Genomic DNA, 27,072 nt, shown 5'->3' on the forward strand with positions numbered 1-27,072 from the left:
AAATAATCATACAAAGAAACTTTCCTTAAGCATATATTATGCAGATAATACCTTAGGCTGCGTCAAAGTTTTTTTTTTATCTTAAACATATATTATGCAGATACTAATCTTTTATCCATATTCTACCTACACAATTTCAATCATTAAAAGTACAAAATTATTATAGATGGTTCATTTCAAAATACAAATTAAGCTCAGCATTGATTACAGTGGAAATGTAAAAAAACAGAGGAAAGGTGAAGAAGGGTAAATAGAAGTAGGAATGCTACATTATTATTACATAAGATTTTAATTATTTTCTGTCAAAAGTATTTTAATTCTTTAACTGATTCTTTTAGTATAGAATATATTTCTATAACAAAAAAGTCAGATTTGGTATAAAAAAATGGTACAATTTTAACACATGACCAAATTTGCAGATGGGGCATTGCTTTGGGGGCGACACAATGATCTAGCAGCACAGTATAGTGACATGGTCACATGGTAACCTTTTTTTCACAAGGTTGGAATGCTGGATATTCAATTTTTCTTAGGAAAATGTTCTTGAATGAAGATCATTAATTGAATGATGATGTTAATACATAAGAATTCAGGGAAAGCAACCTACCTACAAGAGAAAATAACTCAAGAAACAACATCTGTGAGAAATATTAAAGAAATGGACAGAAAGATTAGAACACAGCTTGAGAAACCTTGACAAAACATTCACTCTTATATCGTCACTAAGCACAGTTAATCTATGGAGTCTGAACATTTGAGTCCTTAGATTTATTTTCTTCAGAAGATGGTCGGTTCTCTGAGTCAGATTGCCGGATCTCTTCGATCAGTCTTACTACTTCATCCATACTAGGTCTCATATCTGGCATCTTTGCCACACAGGCCATGGCTATCTGCAACATCTGCACCATTTCTTCTTCAATGTTTTGGTACCTCATAAGCTCAACATCAAAAACTTCGGCAGTCCATTCTTCCCTAACAACAGACTGAACCCACCTAGGGAGATCAACCATGTCATCACGTCCAGGAGATTGGAGAGGAGCCTTCCCAGTAAGCATCTCAAGAAGGAGGACACCGAAGCTGTACACATCTGATTTATGAGAGTGTTTACGGGTTTCAACCACCTCTGGAGCACGATAACCCGCAGCTCTAGAAGGGGTAGCAGGAACGTTCATAAGGGAGGCGAGGCCAAAATCAGAAATGCAGCCATCGTTATCTTGGTTAAGGAGGACATTTGAGGACTTAATGTTTCCATGTGTGAATTTAGAACCACCAACAGAATGAATGTGGGCTAGTCCTTTGGCACTTCCAAGGGATATTTTTATTCGGGACTCCCAGTCTAAGGGAGTTCTTCCACCTGTCCTTCCACCTGTAATGAAATTCAGATCCAGTTTAAGGTGAAGTGAAGCATTTCAGTTGGTGTTGGTAGATACAATAATATGAACAATTACAGCTGTAGGGGAAAGAAAACATCCAAATGAATGAATGATCTATAAAGAAATAAAACAAGGCCACACAAGGGTCAGCAAAAAACATGTTTTCTAAGAAAAAAATGAAAATGTTACTTAGACAACTGCAAATTAAAATGCATCTGCGATTTGACCAATACAATTTCAAAATTGCTCCATTTCAGCAGAAGGTTGTTTCTATTTTGAGTTATAATTTGGTGCATGGTTGTTAACATATCATCACTCAAGAAAAAATGAAAAAAAGAGAGCTTAATTTTAGAAGATTTGATAGAAACTAAGAAAAAGAAATGCATACCGTGCAAGAGTGTGTGCAGGTTGCCAGCAGGGATATAGTCATAAACCAAAAGCTTTTCATCTTTTGAATAATAATAAGCGCGAAGGGGCACCACATTTGTGTGTTGTCCAACTCTTCCGATAAAGTCCATCTGCTGTTCAAAGTCCTTCTTCCCTACCACAACTTCTTTCAATCTTTTCACCACAACAGTCATTGACTCCTCTAGTATGGCCTTATAGGCAGTACCATAACTACCCTTTCCCAGGACTTCAGCTGAAGCTCTCAGCAAATCCTCAAGATCAAAATTATAAGAACTGCCCTCAAAGAAAACCAACTTGTTCTTCTCAGGTTCTTGAACCCCACTCCCAAACTGTTCTTTTGGCTTCTCACCCCTGCCACCACTAGAGCCCTTCCCTTTAATCACATTGGAGCCTCTGCCGTCGTTCTTTAAACAGCAAATAACAATAACAAGAGCAATAAAGAATAACACCACAGCTCCCCCAACACCAATTGCAATGATAGCTATTTTACTCAACTTGTATTTTGAGTTTTGTCTCCCTGGAGTTGATGATGGAGGTGGAGTCAAGGCAGGAGAAGGTGTAGGAGGAACCCCAGAGCATGGCTTTAGAGGGGGTCCGCATAAAAGTGAGTTTCCTTCAAAGGAAGAATTTGGAAAAATATGAAGAGCTTTAGGAATAGAGCCATTCAAATGGTTGTAGCTTAAATTCAAAAGCCTGAGCTGAGTTACATTGAGATTAGGTATCTGTCCGGATAGAGAGTTGTTTTGGAGATTCAAACTAGTTAATTCTGAAAAATTTTGAAATGTCTCTGGAATGCCACCAGAGAAGGAATTATATGACAAATCAAGTACAACAAGTTGGGGAGACAATGAGGCAGGTATGTCACCAGAAAGGTTGTTATGCTGGAGGTAGAGATACTGAAGAGAAGGAAGAGAAGCAATGTCAGCAGGGAGATTTCCACTGAGTAGGTTGGAGCGAAGGCTAATAATTTTCACAGCATCAAGCTTGCCAAGTATATTGGATGGGATGGTGCCAACTAGTCCAACTCCAGGAAGCCGAACATTAACAACACGAGTTCTATTTTCATTGCAAGTGATGCCTACCCAAGATTCACAGACTGAGGTGGATGGATTCCACATAAGGTTTCGGCGGTGGGGGATAGCATTAGCAAAATCAAGAAGGGCTTGCTTATCTGAACTTAGATCACCAATAACCAAAGGGAAAAGAATCACTATGACAAAAAGAAAAGAAGTGACTGAAGTAGAAAGGAACTTCATGGAGAGCTGTTTTCTGGATGGAATAATATATTGGCAATTGAATTTGGAGTAAACTTTGTCAGTCATCATATGTTCCTGTATTAGTACCATAACCATAAATGAAAAAGTTAAGATCCAGTAGCATGATGAAATTAACAATATACTAGGTATTAGAAATGACAACATTTCAGAAAACAAAAAGCCGAAACATAACCATTCATGATTAATAAAAAGGAAGCATCTTGATTGAGGATCACCAAACAGACAAAAAATTGCAAGCCAAGGGTAAACTTTTGCAGTCTCTTTTTGCTTACTTGTAAGATCTTCACCATCAAGAGAGAGAGACAGTGAGGGAATGCACTTTCCATGAATAAAACAAAATCGAAATGACACTGTAGTTTTACCTCTATCAAGAGATATACTGCATCAGCAGACAATTAAATACAGATAAAAAGAAAATTTATTTCCAGAAGATCATCACATTGAACCTGTAAGTGTCTTCTCTAGACAATTAAATCCCCTAAAACTGCAGACTCATATTGAAAAGGTTTAAGCAGAGTTCACTTTAGCTTCATTTTTATAAAGTTACACTAGAAGAACAATAATTTAATTTCGATAACTTTGAGCTTATCATTTACAAGAGTCATAATCCCTATTTACAATATGTCCATCCCAAATTATTGAGCAATTACAAAGAATAAACAGCAGTGAAGACAATATGTGAAGAAAGATTTGGAAGGAGAGGAAGTGAACATTGTTCTGTTTATCAAACTAACCAATCCCTTCTAATTTTTTACACGCATAAGATTGTACTAGACAACACAAAGAGAGATCAAGTTATAAAGCGAGTGAAATTTGTCTGTTGCTATAAGAAGAATATGATTCATGAAAAACAAAAAGAATTTTCTCAAGATTTTGGCAAAAAAAGAAAAATGAGGGAGAAGTTAAGGAAAGGACAACATTTACTATAAAATTAACTTGGGCTCTAAGAAGTTAGGAGTAGGCTTGTTTAGCTCTGTGATAACTACAACAAAGATTTCTGCTCTTTATTCTCAGAAACACATAATTTTCTAGCCGACCACAGCCAACGCAATTCCGTCCAATTTTCCCCCTTTTTGGCCTCCCAGAAAGTAAGAGGAATGACTTGAATTTTGAAACAAATGACTGCACAGAGAATTGATTTTTTCTTCAAAAACACACCCCTTTTGATGGATTGTGACGGAAATCACAAGATCAGAAAAGGTCAAAGAGGTTCAATCACAAAATTTACAATAATGTGAAAAGTAAAAAAAAAAAAATCCTCACGCACCTTCAGATCCCAAAAAACCAAAACCAAGTGTTCAAAACACTAGAATTATCAACAAGAAGAAACCAAAAACTGCTTTTTAACACATTCCACTGTCAATGTTGAGAAAAAAAAACTCAAAATAACTCAGATTTGCATGCTAAATTAGGAGTATAGAGAGAGAGAGAGAGAGAGAGAGAGAGAGAGAGAGAGAGGACAGGTTTTTCAGTGAGCAATTACCTGAAAGGAAGCATGGGAGAGTTCAGAAGGATGTGCTAGTCTGAGAATTCACTAATTCAGAGAAATGAAACAACAAATGAAGTAGCACTGAAATTGAAGTTGGTGGGGTGCTTGAGCTTCGGTTCTCAAGTTCTTGTCGGTAGCAACTTGTTAGAATAAAAGCATTCATATCAAAATCTGGAAGTGGGTTTCACTGGGAAGAGCATGTAGCATGTAGCACACTGAGAACCCATAAAGCCAGAGAATTTGGATGAAATTGAGGAGCATTTTAAGCTAAAAGAGAATGGTAGCAGCAGAAACAGCAGCAAGGTACAGAATGCAGAAGCTTCATAAAAAGGGAAAAAGGATTGGAGAAAGTGACTTAATTTTTTGTTTTTGCTGATAAAATAGAGAAAGAAGAAACAAAAATAAAGATTAAAGAATAAAATTGACAGCACAGCAAGGCAATGCAGAATGGACACTATCCTTCTCTTTCTTGACCTACCCCAGACCCAGAGAGAGAGAAAGAGAAAGTTTGAGACTTTCTTCAATTCTTCATTTAATCATTTATTATTGGAACTGAAAGTTTGAGACTTGAGACGAGTGGAGTGAGAAGAGAGAGAGAAAAGACAGTGCACACGTACTATGATGACGACTTCTTCAACGGCAAAGATGGAAAACTCTTTTATGTCTTACATCACTTCACTTCTATGTTTTTGCCAAAACCTTAAATCAATAACATGGAAACTGCAACATCAAAATAGAGAAAACAGTTTTATGCTTCTTTTTTTTTGTGACTTTCTTCTCGTTTTCTCTTCTTCATTATATTTTCCAACCATTTTTTTCTAAGCTATCCAGAAACTAGAAACTAAATCTTCAAATTTTCAATATTTATTTAAAATTTTAATTTTTCTAAATAAACATTTTTCCTTTTTACATATATATATATTTTTAAAGATAGTTTTGTTCAATCATGTGGAGTATTAAATTTTAATATCTCTTTAAAAAATTCATACTTCAATTTGTCACATGGATTTTGATCCTCAACAACTCTCTTCTTTTCTTCACACTTACGTTACAAACCTTAATATAGATATTTTAATACTTTTTTATATTATTTAATTACAAATATATTCTTTATTATATATTTAAACAGTTACATCAAAAATTATTTACTACTTCTCATCATATCATTTTTCTTATAATATTAATGATGTGAGAGAATCATTTTACATATAAATTTAAGAATATATTAAAATGACATGATTGTTTACTCTTTTTTCTTTTTTTTTATAATAATAGCAGTTTAAGATTAAAAAAGATTTAACTTCCTATTTTTAATATAGCATAAAAGAGTTATTTATTATTTGCTGTTTTCTTATTTCAATGGGCATTTATGTATTATATTTTTTGTTATTTATAACTATAGTCTCTCTCTCTCTCTTTCTTTATATTAATTAAATTAAGAATATAACTGAAAAAAATATTATCTTGAAATTTTAAAAATAACAAATGAAAGAAAATATTTTTAAAAAGCTGACAATTAAAAAGACAGATGAAATATCACTTATACTTTATTCTAAAATAACGTTAATTTGATTTTTTTATGCAAATTACAAATAATAATAAATTTATCACTTATTAAAACAATTTTATTAAAATATCATAAATACAATATTTTTATCTATTACACGTGAGAATAAAAAAAATATCATTTTATTAAAAACTGAAAGTATCAATTAGTTTTAAAATTTTAGAGAAGTTAAAATTGAAGTTATTTTAAAATGAAGAAAATAAAACATTATATTACTATATATGACACCCCTTTGCTAGTTATATCTTTATGCTTGTAATTTTGTAATTATATTTTATTTATATTTCATTTTTTTATTTTTTATTTTCTTTTATTTCTATACTCATGACACTTACACTAAAAAAAGCAAGATTTGAAAAAGTCTACAAAAATTATTTCCTGTTACGTAAGGACCACCTTTAATTAGTGTGTAAACTTGGTCGGCACTTACGTTAACTTCACGGATCAAGTATAATTTGTATCAATAAAAATAATAATTTGTTCTAATTATATATAAAAAAAATACTTTAAACAAGGTAATTTAATTTTCATTACCCAGAACCAAAATTAAAATCCAGAACATCCCTTTTTTCTTGGTAAAAAAATGGAGTTTGGAAACATGAAAAGTTTCGAACTTTGCTTTCACTTTCATGTTCTTCTTTCTTCCTTTTCATCTTTACTACTCTCAATTAATGAGTTTGGATCCTAACTAAAGGTTGTGAATGTCTTTATTACAATCCTACAAAATAATTTATCACCAAATCACATGCTTCAAGTGACCAACACATTTCATTATTTCCTATGTTTCTTTCACACTTCAATACCATTTCATTTATTGACACATCTTAATAGTTATTAAGAATTTATTTTAATAATAATCTTTATTCATATATTTATTAGGTAAAAAGTAATCAATATTTCAAGAGGATTAATTTTAATTTTCATATTATTCTTTTTCATTTTTAGTTCTCCTAATATTCTCTTTTAAATTAGTACACACATTCCTGGTAATTCAATTTAAGTATTTTTTGTCGGCATCAATATAAAAATTAACCAATCTTAATTAGATTTAGGTAAATTTGATTAAATATTGTAGATTATCTAAAAAAAAATTATACAAATAAAAAAAACAAGTGAAGAAAATTTATAGATGTATTTTATCCAGTTTCTTTTACTCAAACGAAGAAAAGTGTTTAATTAGTATATGTTTAATATAATGTTAAACTAATTATTATATTTTTTCAGATTTTTCTCTTCAAACAATTTATAAGAAAAATAAAGATATAATTGAAACGGAATATTATATTGAAATTATAAAAAAAATGAGCGATAAAAATAAACATTTTTTTCTTAAAAAAATAACTAATATATACAAATAAACCTTTGTCTAGTTTACTTAGTTGTGTTAGAGTGAATTGTTTGATCGGAATAGTTTTTGTAAATACGTTATAAGAAAATGTATCAGGTAATAAATTATTGTGCTAAAAATATAATTTTTAATACTTTTTTATTTAATAAGTAATAAATTTATTGTAGGAAGAATTAATGTTACAATACTTATTTGGTGTCTATATATATAATTAATTAATTTGTTTTTTCTTTTATTATAAATAATTAATTGCCTCTCTTAATTTTTAAAATGTTATTCTTTTCATTAACACGGTTTAAATTTGTAAACTTGTCATTTTATTTTATGTATACAAATAATTACCGTTAGTTTTCGCAATACGTTATTTTTTGAAATGGGATGGAAATGATTGTTACATCAATTTTAATAAATAAGGGACTAAATTAAAATATTTAATAATAATAAAAATATATGTAATTATCAAATAAATAGATAGACTAAATTAATAATAATAAAATAATATATTAAAATTTTGCCTTCTTTATTGTCCGTCATATTTTGAATAAGAATATTTTTATGCAGATTTTTGGTGAGAAATCAGAAAAAAAAAATATTTTCATATAAAAGAAAAGAAAGATCTCGCAGTTGACTAAAATTAAACTTTACAACTAAAATAAAATGAAGCTAAGAGGAAACCAATTAAAGCAATGAATAATTTGAAGTCGTAAAGTTTAGCATTATAATATTAATATCAACTTTCCGCATTTTTAGATCTCTATCTAATCATGAAAATGTGAATTAGAAGAAAAAAATAAAAGCTTCATTCTTTCTCATGTTTTGTCTACCATTCATAATGTTTACTTCATTATGTCAATCTCTTGTGAGTTAAATTAATTGTCTATTTCCTTGTATTTTTTAGTTCAACAAAAAAACACCTTTTGAAGGGGTGTATGATGTGATAATTAGTGAGTACTTTTGTCAAAGTTATTAATTTATAGTTGGTCAGTAATAAAAAAATTATTTCTTTTAAATAAAAGTTTTCATAGATATCATTATGCAAATTGACATTTCAGTTATGTTGACATCTTAAATAACAACAATTATTTATCACAGAAAAAAAGTATTATTAAGAAAGAAAATACAAAAATATGAGGAACTAGACCAAAACCTATATGTTAACAAAAACGATACATATGTATACTATACATATTCATAAAAAATTATAATAACATATTAGATGATAGCCTATTATACCAAATGAAAAGATTCTATATGAATAAATCATAAATTAGTCAACTTATCAACACACACACATTCCCTTCACGAAATATATGAGTAAACATAAACCTGATTTTCCCATAGTTATTAAAACAAGTATTTCGTCGATTACGAAGCATCCAAAGAACATTGATCCTAACATTAAACGCAAAACAAACCAAAGCAAAATTACATTTCAGTCAGACATTAGTAAGCCCCATCTTTTAAGTTTCGCTCACAATATGTATAGCCCCATAAAACTCAACAACCAGAGCAGTCTGAACTTCAAAAAACTCAGAGTAATATTTAATAAATTTCTCCATACTCACACAAAAAATGCAATAAAAAATTACTTGTCATGACTTTCTTTTATTATAAAAATCACTTTTATTATATAATAATTACACTAAAATAAAAATCTATGATTTCCTATTTACTATCGGTATTCTTTCATCAAGAAATCGACAGTGTAATGGTTCTATTATGAGAAAAATATTCATAAATATTTTATTCATCAATTAATGCACATAGAAAGACATTTTTTAGCTAAAGATTTATAAATTATCATATACATGACTTTTAAGTAATTAATATCATTGTATATGACAGTTTATGGTTTTTTCATAGGGTAATGGTTTATTGCAAGTATAATTTACATTTTACTACTTAAAAGTTATCTTTAAGTTCAGTAGGTAGATACAATTAAGAACTTTAACAAAATACAAATTACTTGTGTAACACCCATAATTTACATATAACTATTACAATAAAAGTTCTACCAGTTTCTATACAAACTTGGAGTTTTTCAAAACATTCCTAATACATGATTAGGATTTATAGAAATACAAATATTTACATATCCACAGCTCAAAATAAAACTCTGTAACCTCTAAGGCTCTCCTGCACCTGTATGGTCATCTGCTCGTGTACATAGTACAGTCATCGCAGTTCAAACACAGCAAGAAAAGCAAGGGTAAGCTACTGAAAATAGAATTTTATAATATACACACTTAAATCCAAAGAGAAAACCAAGTTACATGATCAATTTCTCAAATTACACAATCTTCTTCAAATCCCAACATTAAAACAATCACATAGATCTCACATGGATCTACACATCCAGAATATTCAACAAACAACATCTTCCGGAAGACCCGTATTAAGTAAGTCCTACCAGAGACTAACACCTGATCCAAAGATTACCAGCGAATCCAACAAAAAGGATCAGGGTAAGTTCAATACAACCCAAGTCGTGCATCTCATATGTCACGGTGTGCATGAACTCCCCCATCAGCTTCTCACCACCTGATATCTTAGTCTATGTGACTTAGATCATCAGTGAAGCTCGGAGATCTCTGTTACCACATAGGCATCAATACTTAATACACAACAAACATCAGTCCATACATTATCCCAAATGTATGAATTCAATTTCATACCATTTCGTCATACAATATTATTTCAAAAGTTATCCACAATATTCAAAAGTTTATTTGACATAAAAAAAATACACTTTAATACTAAATCATCAAAACCCAATATTTCCACAAATTTAAATAATATATAAACAAACACACAATATATAAACAAATAACACCCCTGTAAGAGAAATTCAATATTGGGACCACGTCCCTTCCGCATTCAGATCTTCTATCCTAGGGTGCTATTAAAAATTAAATTAGTTTCCCTTACCTCAATTGCTTTTCCAAACAACTTTTAGAATTTTATTCCCCACCGTTTGGATAAGCTTCAAGATTTACGGGCCTAATGCAAATTATCCAAACAGAACAAAATTTCAGTATATAATAGAATAAGTTGAGAGGATTAAACTTCTCAACTGACCCCACCAAAATTGATGACTAAATCCTAAGGAAAAACAGAGAACACAGGATATTTAGAGTAAAAATGAACTTACTCTGTTTGAAAATCTGATCGGGTAGAAATGTTCCTTAACTCCTCTGCTACAGCGTGGTATGATCAGATTCTAAAATAGATGAAGATTGGGAGAGAAATTAAGAGAGAGGGAGAGAAGAGAATTGGAGAGAGAGAGAAAGTGGTTTGGAAGAATGAAGAAGAAAGTGATAGTGGGCACACTGTTTCTGCTTTTTATAAAAAAAAGTGTCGTTACAACTTGTCTTTTTTTTTCTTTTAACTTAAAAGATCATTATAAATTAAAAATTATCAAACTTAATTTAATTAAAGATCATTATAAATTAAATGTTAAAAAGAAAATTTTAATTTAATATCAAACTAGCTATGGTCCTAAAAAAAGTATATTTATAAAATAAAATATGTAATAATAATTTATTACTAATAAAATTATAAAATAAAAGTATTTGAATAACACCTTTTTATTACACGTGCCAAAATTATTAACAATTTCTCTCTCTTTTTCTACAAAGATAATGTCCAAAATAAAATGTTTTGTCATTCTGTCAATTCATTTGATAACATCAAATCAATGAGTCTGCATCTTATTATGCTCTTAATTTGAAATTATGCACTTTGTGGAGATTGAAATGAGTCAATGGAATAATATCTCCACAGAAATTGAAATTGCACACTAAAATTGTCTTTAGCTACATTTTGGAAGAATATTGATTGAAAAAGAAAGGGAACTTTTTGAAATTTAGAAATTGTTTTTAGTCACAATTTGTCTTTAGTTGTAGTGCAGGGAATATTATAGACAAAGACAAAGACTAACCATTAACAATACAGAATGACAGAATTAAGTCATGCACACAAGTGGAACTTAATTACTATTTTTTTTTTTCTTTTAAGTACATGTTTGGAATTTGATTCCCAGATAAGGAATATATAAATCTTTCAAGTACATGTCTTTAAACTAATCTTTTATATTATTTTAGAGTTTTTGGATGTAGACGTGTATTTTTATAATAAAATATGTCTTTAAAATTTCATCATCTCTCTCACATAATCAACTATATATTTTTTTACATACTTCATTATGTTAATCCAATAATGGATTGTCTCTTCTTTGTATGTATTTTTATATTATCTTTGTATTTTTCTGTAATGACAGTACACTAAAAAAAAATCATAAAATAAAAATTAATTTTAGAAATAAAAAATAATTAATTGCTATAATGACTAAATTAGAAATCATTTTAAATACTAAAAATATTTTTGGTTTCTAAATTAGTTTATATTATTATTAAATAGTTTATAAATTGGTATCTAATTAGTTACCAGTGTTTTAACTACCAATTATTTAGATTTTAAATTTGGTAACAAAAATCTAATTTAGTTATTAATTTATAAACCAAAAAAAAATTTAGTTTGTAAAATGTTCTCTAATTTAATTACTATAGCAACTAATTATTATTTTTCTCTAAAATTAGTTTTTATTTTATGATTTTCTTGTAGTGGTATACTCGTTATATAAGAAATTATTATTATTATTATTATGTTTTTAAAAAAAAACATTTCCTTACAGTTTTTTCATTCATTTTCTCAATATCTTTTACTTAATTCACACAATCTTATTTTTTATTCAAAATTTTCTTTCTTTATTTCTCTTTATATTCTCTTGCTTTTCATCATCATCCTACCTAAAGTGTAAAAGAGAAGACAATAAAAAAGACACTAAGCATTTGTTTGGTTGTGATGGAAGAAATTGAGTGAAAGAAAAAGGAAAAGTAAATGTAAAATAAAATTGTTTAGTTGAAGTAAAGTAGATTGGAAAGAGAGAAAAAATAATGAAAAATAAAATATTTATGCATTTGGTTGGAAAGAAAAGAGAGAAAAACATAATTTAACAAATTTATTTTTATTTTATATTTTCATTTTTGTATTTTCCTTTTAAATAAACAAAATCTAAAATTAAATTTTATTGGAAACATGATAACTAGTCATATACTGAAAAATCATTAAATAAAAATTAAATCTTTAGAGACTAAATTTTTTTATTAATATCTAATTAGTTTATATTATTAATAAATAAATTTTAAATATATATCTAGTTAACTACTAATTTAAAATTTAAATAATTGATAACTAAAATCTTGATAACTAATTAGATATCAATTTAAAAATTATTCGTAGAAACTAATTTAGATACCAATAAATTTTCAGTTTAACTAATTATTTTTGGTTTATAAGATTAGTTTCTATTTAATATTTTTTTTAATAATAATAATGATATATAAAATTAATATAAAAATCAAATATCTTGAAATACATAATTAATTACAATGAAATCATGATCAACCATGGAAGAATGTTACAACCAATTTCATTGAAAGAAATTTACAATGAAAAAACACATTGATAATATATCATATTTAACATCATAAACAATAAGCAATGCATTTTCAAAGGCAAAACAGAGCTAATTTTAGGAGCATTTAGAAGTGAGAGATTTATGTAGTTCCCCTTCCATCATAAATTAAATTTGATTTAGTAAAATAATTTTTAGTAATGCAATTGAATTTGAAGGTTTGTGGATTAATATATATTAAAAAAATCTATATTTTTCTCTTGTAAGCTGCCAAATATATTTCAAAATAATTTATGTGGTAAAAATAGTCAAAGGCAGGTAATAGCATAATTAACTGTGTGATATAAATATTAATGCATTATTTTGTTTTTAGAGGGAGTTAGAGTGATTGGTTAAGTAATATAAAACACAATTAGAAGTTTGATAATGATATTTATTTGTGACGTGTTTGGGGAGAGAGCATGAGAACAAAATCCACATCCAACTAATGTGCCTTTCTATTTTTCAACCACTTTTTTAGGTTTTGCTGGATCCATCTGGATCTCTTTAATTTATAAATACAAACTTCTCAAACAGACTCCAACTAAGAGAATATTAAAGAATGCACAAATGGATATCAAAAAATAACTCAATTATGCTAAGACTGTATACACTGTTAAAACCAAGATAAAAGACAAACAATATATCCACGAACCAACTTACAACTATTGCAATGGAATATGCTAACAAATAACTTCATAAAATTAATTAAATTTCAACTTATTTGTAATTCAATTTTATAAAATTAATGAAAATTAAATAGTATTTATATTGTTTTAAGTTAACAATATTACTATGCATGAATGTATGGTACACTCAATTCAATTGTTTCAAATTGCTTACATTAATTAATAGAAAATTCATTAAACACACATCAATATAAAATATAATTAGTTATTATATTTTAAAGACTAAAAAAATTATTATATTTAAATTAATTTTTCATTGATAAATAATTTTTAAATTAATATTTAATTAGTTATCAAAGAATTTAGCTACGACTTATTTAGATTCTAAAGTTGGTATTTATTAATAATATAAATTAATTCATATATCAATAATTTTTTTAGTTTTTAAAATAATATCTAATTTAGTCAATAAATAACTAAATTGTCTTTATAATTGGTTTATATTTAATTATTTTCTTATAATATTAGGAGTCCAATTCAATAACACTTCAAATACACCTTCTCTTAAGATAAAATCGTGACGAAACTTCGAACTTCAAAGTCAATAATACTTTGAATTCGGTGATTGATCCTAGTAATATTATCTCAATGAACTTGAGATCGAAACATTATTGATGTCGTATGTGAGAATTTGTTAGCTTAAACCTCGACTGAGGCTTGGTTGTTCCAATACGTCCCTTCAAGATATAACTCGAATATGGCGATTAACTCTAATGATGAAGAAACTTGAGGTCAAATCAATTAATAGGTAACATTTTCAATTAATATTTAAGAGGGATCACTACAAGAAAATCATGAAAAAAATAATTAGTTGTTATAGCGACTAAATTAGAAATAATTGGTAGTTAAAACATTGATAGTTAATTAGATACCAATTTAGAAACTATTTAAAAATAATAGAAACTAATTTAGAATATATTTTTTTTTAATTTTTAAAATAATTTTTAATTTAATTACTATAGTAACTAATTATTTTTAGGATTTATTTTATAATTTTTTTTTTGTGAAATTTCAAACAAAATTAAACTGCGGTAAAAAGGAGAAGGCAGGAGCAGACAGAAATTCTAGGAAATTAAGTATTGGAATGGCCAGCAACAATGATGATGGAATATGGAAAAAAAACATGAATTTAGGGTAGTTTTGTTCAAAATCTGAATGAAGTGAACTATAGAACTACCATGGTCACTAAACAATAAACAATAAATCAATTGAATAAGAAGCTTCAACTCCATGTATCATTATGTCTCAACTTTAGCCAAAAAACAAATGGTGGTCACCAAATTTGTGGAAGTCCTGATCCATAATTTCAACATTTCATCACCATGATGATAAGAGAGAGAAACTTAAAAGAGCTATGGAAAAATGATAAAAATATATTGTTTATGATTCATTTTCTAATTCCATATTTAACAAATTTGGTAATTTGCATAAAGAAGTGTGCTTTAATTTATGGAACTTTATCACAAAGGAGAACATAGGAGGGACCCTATATTTAATTATGCTTGATATTATTATCAAATAACAGAAACACATTCTTTATTTATTTATTTCTCTAAATAAAATAGATATAAATAGCATATTGTAGAACTTTTGGGTTTTCTTCTCAACGTTAAAATGATTAAAATTTGTTGGTTAAAAATGGATGGTTCCCGTAATAACGGGAAAAATGCGTTTAATCATCTTTTCATGTAAGTGAGATTAAATATGATGTAATATATTTGTGGTAAGATAAAAAAAAAAGTATCCGGTCAATTTACTAAAAAATGAAAATTAACTAAATTTTGAATTTTATTTATTTATTCAATTAATAGATGATTTTTTTGTCTCACACAATTTTAACGAAAGGTGAAAAAAACATACCCTGAGGTTAACTGCGATTTGTTTACTAGTGTTCTATTATAAAAGTAAGAATGTTTTAAAATGTCAGAAAAAATTTAAGAAACTAACAATTTTCCGAGGAAACATAATTGAGACAATATTGGTATTTTAGTTATAGTTTGAATATTACTTCGGATTTTAATTTTGTCATTCATTTGTTCTTCTAATCTTGTCTTTTATGCAAAAGTTTGTCATTTTGTGAAATTGATAAATCTCGTTGTTAGTGATAAATGTTACATTCCTAGAATTGTAGTGGAATATGGACACACACATTAATACAATGATTTTAAGAGAACAAAGATCATCTTTGTTGACATTACCAAAGAACCACCAACATCCATATTACCGAACCTATTACAATTATTTTTACTATTCCAACCACTACAACACATGTGAATCTATTTTACCATGACAATAGATTACTTTTTCTAAATATGGCATATTTAGAATGATAAATTATATATATATTCTATTTTTTTACAATACAACTTTAAGGTGTCCAAGTGTAATTTTCTTAATATGAATTTCATTAGAATACAAATTAGAAAGACTTTTAAGTTATTATTATTTATTTGTAAACTGCCATATAAAATAAAATGATTCACTATATAATAATTACTTTGATTAATACTACATTGTGAGATAGATTTCTAAATACCAAATCATAATTATTTATCAAAAGATATATAATTATTATTATTATATATTATTATTATTAAAGTTATTAATGTTACCGTTAACATTTTGTTTCAAGAAATAGTTGAACCACTAAGTACAATGAAAGAACATGACTAAATCAAGACAATTTAGTTTATCAAATGATATATAAAAATATTGGACAATTCTATTTACTATAAGTGATCTGACATGTGGAGCTCCATAGTTAAAAAAAATATACTTTATATATCAGCTTAAAATTGTATATAACTGATAATTTAAAATATATATATAATAAAAAATAATTTTATAATTAAATAATATAAAAATTATTAAAATAATAATATTATTGTGAAAAAAATTTGGATGTAAAATTATCAAAATCCTTCCTATTATAACTTAATTCTTACAAATAAATATACAGAGTACTCCTTAGTTATCTTTTATGCTATTCTCTTCTTTTAAAGAATTACAGTTTCTTAAATCCTAATACAAAGTGGCTGTAATTTTTTTGCTATTTAAATTACATGTAAATTATATTTGAAGTTCACAGTTTGACTTATTTTTGGGGTCATTGAAAGATCATGGATGATTCTCACTCGATTATATATCCCTTTCTCATTGCTTAACTATGTTACTATATATTTACATGACTTTTAACTAATAAAGAAAAAAAACTTCAATGGATATAGTTCTTTAAATGTCACATAGGTGTCTCTCCAAAAGAAGAATGAGAAGTGTTTAAACATAGCACCTTCATCCTTTGCTTTGTTTTGTTGAAATAACTTATTTGATTCATAAACACTGCCACAGATGCTGATATGATATAGACACGACACATATACAGAGAGATATGTATAATCTCTAAAGTCTAGAACACGAATATATATATATATATATATTATAAAATTATGAACTATATAAATTGATAATAAAAATTTATTTCCACATGTATGTTTTAATTTTTTTTAACAAAAAATATTTTTCATTACTAGTTGTTCCTTATTTTTATAATCATAATATAAATTTATACAATAAATTTGAGTTTTAGAAAATTAATGTATTTTTCCTGTTTAAAATTATGTTAGAATCGGACTAAAATTATCATAAATTCAATAAATATTTTTTAAATTGAATATTTCACTGATACGTATTTTATAAGTGTATGTATCTGATATGTGTATCCGACACGAATACGTCATTTAAGAGAAGTGTTTAAATCTCATAAGCTTATGTGTTATACAATAATATTAAAGTAGTGTTATGGAAAGGGAGAAGCTTTACAAAGAAGGCACATGATTATGAATATTTATTAATTACATTGCATGCATGCTAGTTGGCCAAACTTTGGGTCTATTTAAGGAATCTATTTTTTTTTCACATATGAGTTGTGTGTGACAACTTTCTCATTTGTTTTCAAAAGAAAAGATCATGAAATATTGGGTGAGAACAGTGTTAAAGTGGAGAAGGGAAATAAAGAATGAAGGTTGGTTGGTTGAGCACATGCAGGTCAAATCAACCCCTTATTTAGAGGGTGCATGGAACCACCACCCAATCATCAAATCATTCATTTTAATTTTAACATTTTTTTTTCCAAAAGTCAATCATTTTTACAAATATACAAATATAATAGGGTATATTTGAGAACCAGTTTGCAATTATACAAACTGCATCATTGAGGAAAAAATATGTTGTTTTTTTAAGTTGGGTCAACATTAACATATTTTGTTTTTTTTTTCGTAAATGGTATAATTTTATTTTATATGTTTTGAAATGAAAAAAATTATTTTAAAATTTCTCAAATCGTATTACAATTTTAATTTTTATATTAAACTTATTTGTTAGATACGAATTCAGTTATATCAAATTTTATTAAAATCGTAGTTTATATTATTTCACACGTCAAATTTTAAATATTTTTTTCTATTTTAAAAAATAATAAATGAAATTACATGATTTAAAAAATTATTTTGATCCATGATTAAGCTTGATGGATAAAAATGGAAATATATTATAGAATTTTTTTCAAGATGATTTTATATATGTGAAATGTTTAACTCTAAAAGGTGGATTTGGAATAGATATTTAAGTATTGGAAGTAAGTCACAATCATTTTATATATTGAAAAAAAATATGATTTCTGTAATGTCACATCTTATTATTAAAAAATTATATTTCTTTTTAAATGAAGTATACTATTAATAGTTTTAATAAACTATATTTTTTATCATTTATGAACTTGAACAAGATATTAATTTTGATTCTTTATGAATCGTTACTTATAAAAGGAACTCAACAAGTTATAAGCAACACTTCAAATATCATGTGTCAGAATGCTCTAATGGAAGAATTGTTTCAAATTCATTTTTTTTTAAAATAACTCATAAGTATCTAGAACTTATTATCCTCTTACAAAAATCACTTCAAAATTACTCTCCAAATCTAACAAAAATAATAAATGAAAATTCTCAACATCATTAAAATCTTAACTAAGTCTTCATATATACATTTTATTGAGTTGTTTCTAACAATAGATTTCTTATATAGTGATTATCATAAATCATACTTTATTCCTAATTAATTATATGATTATCCAGAAAGGTTTCCAATACATGATATCATCTCATGGTCAAGTTTACTCAAAAGCTATATCCCTTAAGTATAATTCTCATCCCATATATATAAAACATATATAATTGTGACAATGCCTATGTCAATTCAACGGTGAAAAAATTGGCATTTCTGCTAACCACATTCACCAAACACAACCAAATTGAGAATAACGTGAAAGCCTTCCAGCATCTCTATTTACTGATTACAAAACTTGTAGAATTAACAAATAATAACTTCTGAAGAAGGGGAATTGCTGAGCAGTGTAGTAGACACAAATAAGAAGCACTTTCATGACTCAATTTGCACATGACACTGATATGGAGAAAAAACAGTTCTTGGAGATCCCACATCGACTAGAGATAAGAACATTTCATAATATATAAATGGGTACAAATCTCACCTTATCAAGCCGGTTTTATGGGGTTGAGTTAGACTTAAAGTCCACTCTGTAACATGGTATCAGAGCCAGGTTCGAGCCTATCCTAACGAGTATTTGTGTTAGGCACTTAAAGTCCAGAGAGCAACTGATTTTCAAGTTGGATCATCTTGGAAGAAAAAAATCACTGCTGACATGAAGTGAGGATGTGGAAGTAAAATTTGCAAGAGAATAAACCTGGGGTATCAACAAATCAAAAATCAGAATACAGTAATAAAGCAGAGAGAGATAAAATTTTCACAAGACAAAATCCTGAGATTTTAACAAAAATGGATCCATTGCCAACCAAGATAGATGACTATATGATTTCTACATCTTCGATCCATTGTGTATAATTATAATATTATAAATATCGAGGAACGTATTATCCCCACTAAAATATTATAAATAATTTTACATCTATTAAAAAATTGACTAATTTATTAACAAAATTAAATTTGTTTATAATTATAATATTTTTCTAAATTTACCCTTAAGTAATTCATCTATTGATTGAATAGTAGTAGTGAAATTTAGTTTTCAAAATTAAAATCTTGAAATATAAACTAAAATAGTTAAGGGTAATTTTTTGGTCAAAAATAATTAATGTAAAATATAAACAAGATTTTGTAAAAAAGACAAGAAAAATACAAAATAGTGTTTATAATTAGAAACAGAGAGCGTATTCGTATCCAAATTTTTAATGCACTTTGACGTAATTTTGAATGAAGTATTATTCATAATGCTTTAAGATAATTAGTAAAGGAATGTTATATATTAGTGCACAAAGTATGATGTAAAACAGCCTTGAGTGGAGAAGCAAGGAATAGACAAGTGGTGATTACAAGAAGCCACGAGTTTTTGCTGTCCTCAAACTACAAAGAAGCAACTCTTCCCGCATTATAAATCATTATCATAGCAGCAAGTTTTTGTTGTCTTTAAACTACAAAGAAACTTATAATGTACACTAAAAAAAGTTAGAAGAAGAGTCCATTATATTTTATTGACAACACTCCATCTTGGGGGTTATAGTAATTACTGCAAGCAAATGTTTCAGGAAATGATCCCATCCATTCATTGTCTGAAGCTGTAATCAACCATCTAATTAAACAAGGGTGGAATAAAAAGGTAAATGCCATAATAATGACAATAAGGATTATGTCTGTGGGTTATAAAGTGAAAGGATTCCAAAACTAGCAAGTAAAAGGTTGATAATAACTTAAGAGAATACCAACTCTGATAAAATTAGGAAAAGAATGGTTCTTATATCGTATGAGCATTTAAGCATGAATCCATATTTGAATCTGCTCTGCTTCATCCAATCTAGCTATATTGGAAAATTTAATGAGTTGAGCCCACGGGCACTGTTCCTCCAAATCCTTTAAATGCCTTCTTTCATGGTCCCCCAAATGGTCCCCTTGTATATATTCATCACTTGTTACTTAACCCTAAGTGTCTTCCTTGTTTATTTCCCTGTTGTTGGGGACCAAAATGCCTATCAACCTTCCCCCACAACACCCTAATAATGGCCAAGATTAATAGATCTCAACTGGGCAAATTCTCCTACACAATATCACCTTGAATCGGCACCAACATGTTCATGTAAAATGACTAAAAACACCTTTAATCAAGTGGAAAATAAGTTACACTTAGTGCATCCAGCACTCAGCAACCAAGCACAGTACGCGTCGCACTAACCAATGTAGAGAAAGCTAACAATTCCAGATACCAATATCATTCCAGATACCAATATCATAAAGTTGACACTTCTGGATAGCAATATCCATAAACAAATATATGACTTACGGACCGTAAGTATATGTTTTGAATTTAAAAAGTTAAGTCAGGTGCATATCATATATTATATGGTGCTGGGAGAAATTGCCTCTCAACTGTTATCTGTTGATGTTTTGGCCCCAATTATTTTGGTCCAAGAGAGTTCACGTGTTACAACTTTTCGTTTTTACCAGTAGCACTCAATACTGCTAGACAAATTGCTGCTGGAGGCACAAACAACTGGGAATAGCTTATCTTCATTGTTATAGATTCATTCATTACGAACTTTCAAATGCATGGGATTACAAGAGAAACTATGCATGTTCATCTAGTCAACAAATATTCTGGAGACACTTTAACCTTCTGAGAAAGAGATAGATGTTAGATTTTGAATAATTGATAAATATTTCAAGTCTACTAAGTATTACTGTAATTTCAGATGTGCTCTGAAGAACAGATTTTAATCAGAAACATTTGCGCCTTAGGCAATCATTCATCAAAGCATCAAAGTGAGGACATCTCAATGCTTCAGGGTGCTTAGTAATCAGAGACATGCAGTACGTAATGAATATTAAGCTGCCACAATTAATATATTTCGTAAATTAAATCATCTAAATTTCATAATAAGATGCAAGGTCCACAAGAAACATAAACAATGCGTCATTTCTCGTGAATATATGACTCATGATTCCTCTAGAAATGTACCCTGTATATGAACTTAACAAGCACAAACCAATCTAAAAGCTACATCATCACTTGTAAAATTCAAAGTCAGTATCAGGTTTCTTCACGTTTGTCCTATAACCCTTCTCAAAGTCCTTTGGCAGTATGACATATCTATTCTTACGAACAGCATGCATTCCAGCTTCTTGACAAATAGCTGCTATCTGCAGGCACCAACAATCATCAAATAATAAGTTTGTCAACTTTAATCCAAACATGGAATATTATTCTTCAATTAAATAGCTTTTAAGCTTGAAGAATAGGTCCTCCACAACATAATCTTTCTCACGGTGATAACAATTGTTCTCTCTCATAGTTCTCCTTTCTTACACATTTTATTTTGAAAATTGATAACTAGTTAGTACCTTAACCTCTGTTCCACAATTTCCCCATAGAATGATGCCAGTGGGATGGTCAATTAATATAAACAAACATTAAATAAAGATGTGATATGACATTTTCATAAAAAAAAAACATAACTTTTCAGTTTGAGTGAACCAGTTAAAGGAAGTTAGCTATTTGATATGGTTCTAAACCCTTGTGTTTCTCAACATTTGATATTTTTTCATTAAAAAAACATTACTTTTCAGTTTGAGTGAATCGGTTAAACGAAGTTAGCTATTTGATATGGTTTTAAAAGAAGCCGCCAATCAAACCCTTGTGTTTCTTAACATTTGGTTCAAGCCTTCCAATTAAGATGGATGATGAATGTGAACAAACAATAAAAACTAAATAGTTAGACAAATGATCATAAAATAACAAGCATCCCTACATAAATATTGGCACAAAAATTATACAACAGGAACAAACCTCAGCAGCACTGATTTTGTCAGGACGGGAAACATAATCCTCCAGATCTACCTCGTCACCCAAGTTCATTTTGGCTGTGCAAACCTGATGAAACCATCAAATAATATGGTTAGCAAACAGCTGAAAATAAATAAATTAAAACTTTTCAGATACTGCAAGACAAAATGAAATTTCCCACTTATAATATAAAACTTTCAATAAGCATGAATACTTTCAGAGTAGGAAAGAAAGGTATATAAAATAACCAAAAATGCTTGCCTGAAATACAAGTCTCTTCTGGCGTCGATCAGGCAAAGGGAACTCAATTTTACGATCAAGCCTTCCAGGACGCAACAGAGCAGGGTCCAAAGTGTCTGCTCTGTTAGTTGCCATTATGACTTTAACATTAACTGTTTGATCAAAACCATCCATCTGAAGAAAAAACAGGGGTAATTAAACCAAAACTTCAGTGAAGATCTGAACACAAAGAGAATGTAGTCAAGCCAAATAGCCACAGGTCAAGAGATAAACAAAAATTAATTCGCCAACAGTCACAACCTCCTAGTGACTACCAATACTAGTACACAACATACACACAACACCTTACAGAAATATCATTTCATAGATACCTGATTCAAAAGTTCCATAAGGATACGCTGTACTTCTCTGTCAGCTCCAGTTTGGGCATCAAATCTGGCAGTGGCTATTGCATCAACCTCATCAATAAATATAATTGCAGGAGCATTCTCTTTTGCAAGACGAAATACATCGCGAACCATTCGTGGACCCTGAAATATAAATATAAGGGAAGATTTGAAGAAATTGCAGTAAGCCGTTGATAAAAAAAACATGTACAATTCATGAACTTGAAACTCGGGAAACTTGATGAACAACATTAATTAAAAACATTGGCCTGCAACAAAACGCCAATAAAAACATATAATCCCCAAATTTGAAGCATAACTGGATATATATAGCAAAATAACTGAATAGCATCAGTAGTTACTAATTGGAAAACCATCATTTTCAAAAAGAAACTAAGATAGAAAAGTAAGTTACAACATTGTCAACATCACATCCAAATGCAAGATGACTTAAAAATCATACCTCACCAAGATACTTCTGCACGAATTCAGATCCCACAACCCTGATGAAGGCAGCAGTGGTGTGATTCGCAACAGCCTTAGCAAGCATTGTTTTGCCAGTGCCAGGAGGTCCATAAAGTAAAACACCACGAGGAGGGTCAATACCAATTTGTTTGTACAGTTCATGATGTGTAAGGGGTAGCTCCACCGCCTCACGGATTTCCTGTTTCTGGATATCACATCCTCCAATGTCCTAAAAACAGAATGATGGACCAAAATTTTCAGTGTCAATGTTACCACCTTGGAACCTCTGAGACTAAATACAGCACATAATTTAACAAGCATCTAATCATCCACATGTTTAACATATAACATCAGATTCCTATAATCAAAGCTGCATATTTAAGAAACACCCCGAAGTGTATTAATGGGTCCCATTAAGTCTGGAAGTATGAATTTTTTTTAATCTTAAATTGCAAGACATTTTGATTCCTCTAAAAGGATTCCAGTTAAAACCTTCAAGCAGCCAAGTAGCTCTCTAGATGTTTAATGATAGAGAAACCCTCAGTTCCTAATAATACATATCTAGATACTTCTGATTATTTAGAATCTGCTGCTTGTTTCTACAATTATAAGAGAAACTTACACAATAACAAAAAAACATCGTGTATACCCTAATTAACACTGTGTCAGAGTTGTTCTGGAGTGGCAAAAAATAACATTTTTAAATTTGACACTTTAACTAAGTGTATGGCACATGCCGATGTTGAACTTGGGGACATGTCATTGAAGAGCCATGTCCGTGCTTCATACAGAATAGTAACAGTAGTAAGTAAACCCCATATGCTCCAGCCATTCCATTTTAAATCACATTAAATCCATGCTGCATATTTAAGAACATTTTTTTTATCTTAAATTGCAATGACTAAACAAAACACTTCAATTCATCTAAAAACTCAAGACTTTTCATTTTTCAAGTGTTAAAGCGTTCTATTTAAGATGTTTAATAATAGAGCAACACTCACTCTCAGAAACCATCAACATCCTTAAAGAGGCCAAGTAGCTTTCTAGAAGTTTATTAGTAGAGCAACACTCACTACAACTAGTAAATCAAACCCCATATGCTTCAGCCATTGCATTTTAAATCACATTCAATCCAGAACACCACCATTAAATTTCACGACATACAGAAATCAACCTCCACTTAAAACATAAAAACCATAGCACAAATCTATCTATTGTTATCTTCAGCAAATCATCCATCATACAACACTATTATCTTCAAGGTTTTAAAATAACAATTTCGTTCGCAAGATCAAGGTACCGAGGGTGTCTGCTGCTGCTGCAACCGTTACCTTAACAGCCACATTTGTCCACAATATCAAGAAACTATAGAAATTACCCACAATACCAAGTCCAACAATATCTGGAAACTATCATTACTACCCGCAATTTACCACTATCAAGAAACTATTCACATTATCAAGTCCCACAATTTAATCAAACTATCCAAACAACCCGCAATACCATGTTCCACAATTTCAAGAAACTATCGAAACTGCCTGCAATTTCCCACTATCAAGAAAATGCTCAGATTATCAAGAAACCGCCAACAGCAATTTAAAACCTTAATAACATTTAAACTAAAAACAATTTCCTCTCCACATATACAAAACCTAGGTATTCATTTAGCTGTAAAAAAATTTAACCAATCCCTAACTTAAAAATCACTTTAAAAATTTCCAATCAACCCAAACTCTCATTAAACGCAACAAACCATAATCAAGAAACAAACGAAATTAACCCCAAAATAACCCAATTTAGCAATAAGGAGTGACGTAGCCGCAACAAACCCTAACCAAACCGCAACGGAAAATCAAAAATAAATAGAAACCGATCCAGCACTAACCAAAAACCCTAGGTATCATCATCCACCTAAAATCAGCAAGTGAAAATGACAAAACGTAAGGAAACTGACATTATAAGTGACGTCGGGCTTCTCGGACTGGCTGAGGAGCGAAATACTGGAATCAGCCTCCGGTGGGAGGACGTCGACGAGCGCGTTGGAGTGACGGTGAAGCGCAACGGAGGCCGAGGGTTTGAGCAGCTCGCGGTTGATCGTGCTGAGGATCCGTACGTAGTAGTTGGATCCGGTTGTGGATCCGACGATGCCGTTGTTCTGGTCCACCATCTCCATGAACTGGCCAATCACTAGCGGCACCGACTGGATCCGCTTCACCTCCTCCTGCGCCCGCAGCAGCTCGCGCTTCAGATTCTTTTGCTCATCCTTGACGTACTCCTCCTGAATGTCGATGAACTCGAGCTGGCGCTGGAGGGACTTAAGGCGGCTGTAAAGGTCATCCTCGTCTGTTTCACCGCCACCAAAGCTGCCCTGGAGGTAGTCGGATTTTGTCGCCGGGAACGATGGCGGTGGCTCCGATGAGGGCTTTGGGTCCAATACCATCGCGGAGGAACCCATTGATGAGACTTTTGGGAATAGGGTTTGGAGTGGGAAATAGGAATCGAATGGAACGGAATGAAATGGAATGAAATTGTTTCTATTTGCTGCTGTTGTTTTTCCCTTTTTGGGTTTTCATGATATTTAATGGGAAAAACGTGTAATGACCAAAAGGACCTCGTTGGCGTGTCAGCGAAGAAAACAAATTCTTGTATTGGACTTGGGCCTTGACTCTGAAGTCTTATTACGGCTGCTTCTTCCTAGACTTCATACGTTCTTGCGGCAGCCCAATAACAATCAGGAAAATACATTTTTGTCCTTAAGAAAAAAGTAAATTAACTCAAAACGGTTAAAGATTTTTTACTTAATACAATTTGGGAATCTGGGATAGTCTATTTGTGGTTTTTGGTGGAAAATGTTAATTTTTTAGTTGCATTTCACTTTTTCTTGCACTGATTTATCATTTATTTGAGTGTTTCTCATTTTTTTATTTTTTTAAAAAATATTAAGATTACATAGTCATTTTTAAATTAGAAGTGTTCTTTGGAAATGTAGAATTTGAAAACAATTTTTAAAAATATATTCTAGATTATAGTTTGAAAGTTTTTCAAATTTACAAATAGTTTTCGTGTTATGAAATTCATAATATATTTTTCTAAAGTAATATTTTAGATTATCTAATTCAATTGTCTTTTTTAAAAATTTATGATTAAATTTTAGATTTTATAATTTATAATTATATTTTTATATTTTTATATTCTAAATTATATAATTCAAAAATTAATATTAAAAAAAAATTATACAATCTGAATATGGTATGAATGAATCTTTTTCTTCAATTAAATATAAATTCTTAACTTTGGACTTCTTTTTACATTTTAATTCTTGCACTAACCTAGGGTTTAGTAATGCCTTACATCAACATCCTTTCTTGACGAGTCATAGGAAATTAAAAAATAAATTTTAGTAGCATATTTTGCTTTGAAAGGTAAAATCGGGAGTACGTTGAATC

The 27,072-nt window shown here is 29.4% G+C and overlaps 2 protein-coding genes across 3 annotated transcripts; both read right to left on the reverse strand.

The window, feature by feature from the left end:
* Window positions 1-523: 523 nt before the first annotated feature.
* On the reverse strand, window positions 524-5,304 carry LOC137831577 (putative inactive receptor kinase At5g58300). 2 transcript variants are annotated; one of them, XM_068639311.2, is made up of 3 exons: window positions 4,542-5,304; window positions 1,762-3,112; window positions 524-1,366 (listed from the first exon to the last, which is right to left on the reverse strand). In XM_068639311.2, the coding sequence occupies exons 2-3, from the start codon at window positions 3,104-3,106 to the stop codon at window positions 738-740; spliced, it is 1,974 nt and encodes a 657-aa protein (XP_068495412.1). In that variant the 5' UTR covers window positions 3,107-3,112; window positions 4,542-5,304; the 3' UTR covers window positions 524-737. The 2 variants fall into 2 exon arrangements, with proteins under 2 accessions (XP_068495412.1, XP_068495413.2); XM_068639312.2 differs by lacking the exon at window positions 4,542-5,304 and having other exon boundaries at window positions 1,762-3,148.
* A 16,266-nt stretch (window positions 5,305-21,570) lies between these two features.
* Window positions 21,571-26,229, reverse strand: RPT3 (regulatory particle triple-A ATPase 3). Its single transcript, XM_068639313.2, has 6 exons — window positions 25,581-26,229; window positions 23,625-23,855; window positions 23,147-23,305; window positions 22,797-22,949; window positions 22,539-22,622; window positions 21,571-21,892 (listed from the first exon to the last, which is right to left on the reverse strand). Exons 1-6 carry the CDS (start codon window positions 26,079-26,081, stop codon window positions 21,758-21,760), a joined length of 1,263 nt encoding a protein of 420 aa, XP_068495414.1. The 5' UTR covers window positions 26,082-26,229; the 3' UTR covers window positions 21,571-21,757.
* Window positions 26,230-27,072: the final 843 nt, after the last annotated feature.

This window comes from Phaseolus vulgaris, chromosome 6 (assembly GCF_051622355.1).
Source record: "Phaseolus vulgaris cultivar YP4 chromosome 6, ASM5162235v1, whole genome shotgun sequence".
NCBI classification, from domain to species: Eukaryota; Viridiplantae; Streptophyta; class Magnoliopsida; order Fabales; family Fabaceae; genus Phaseolus; species Phaseolus vulgaris.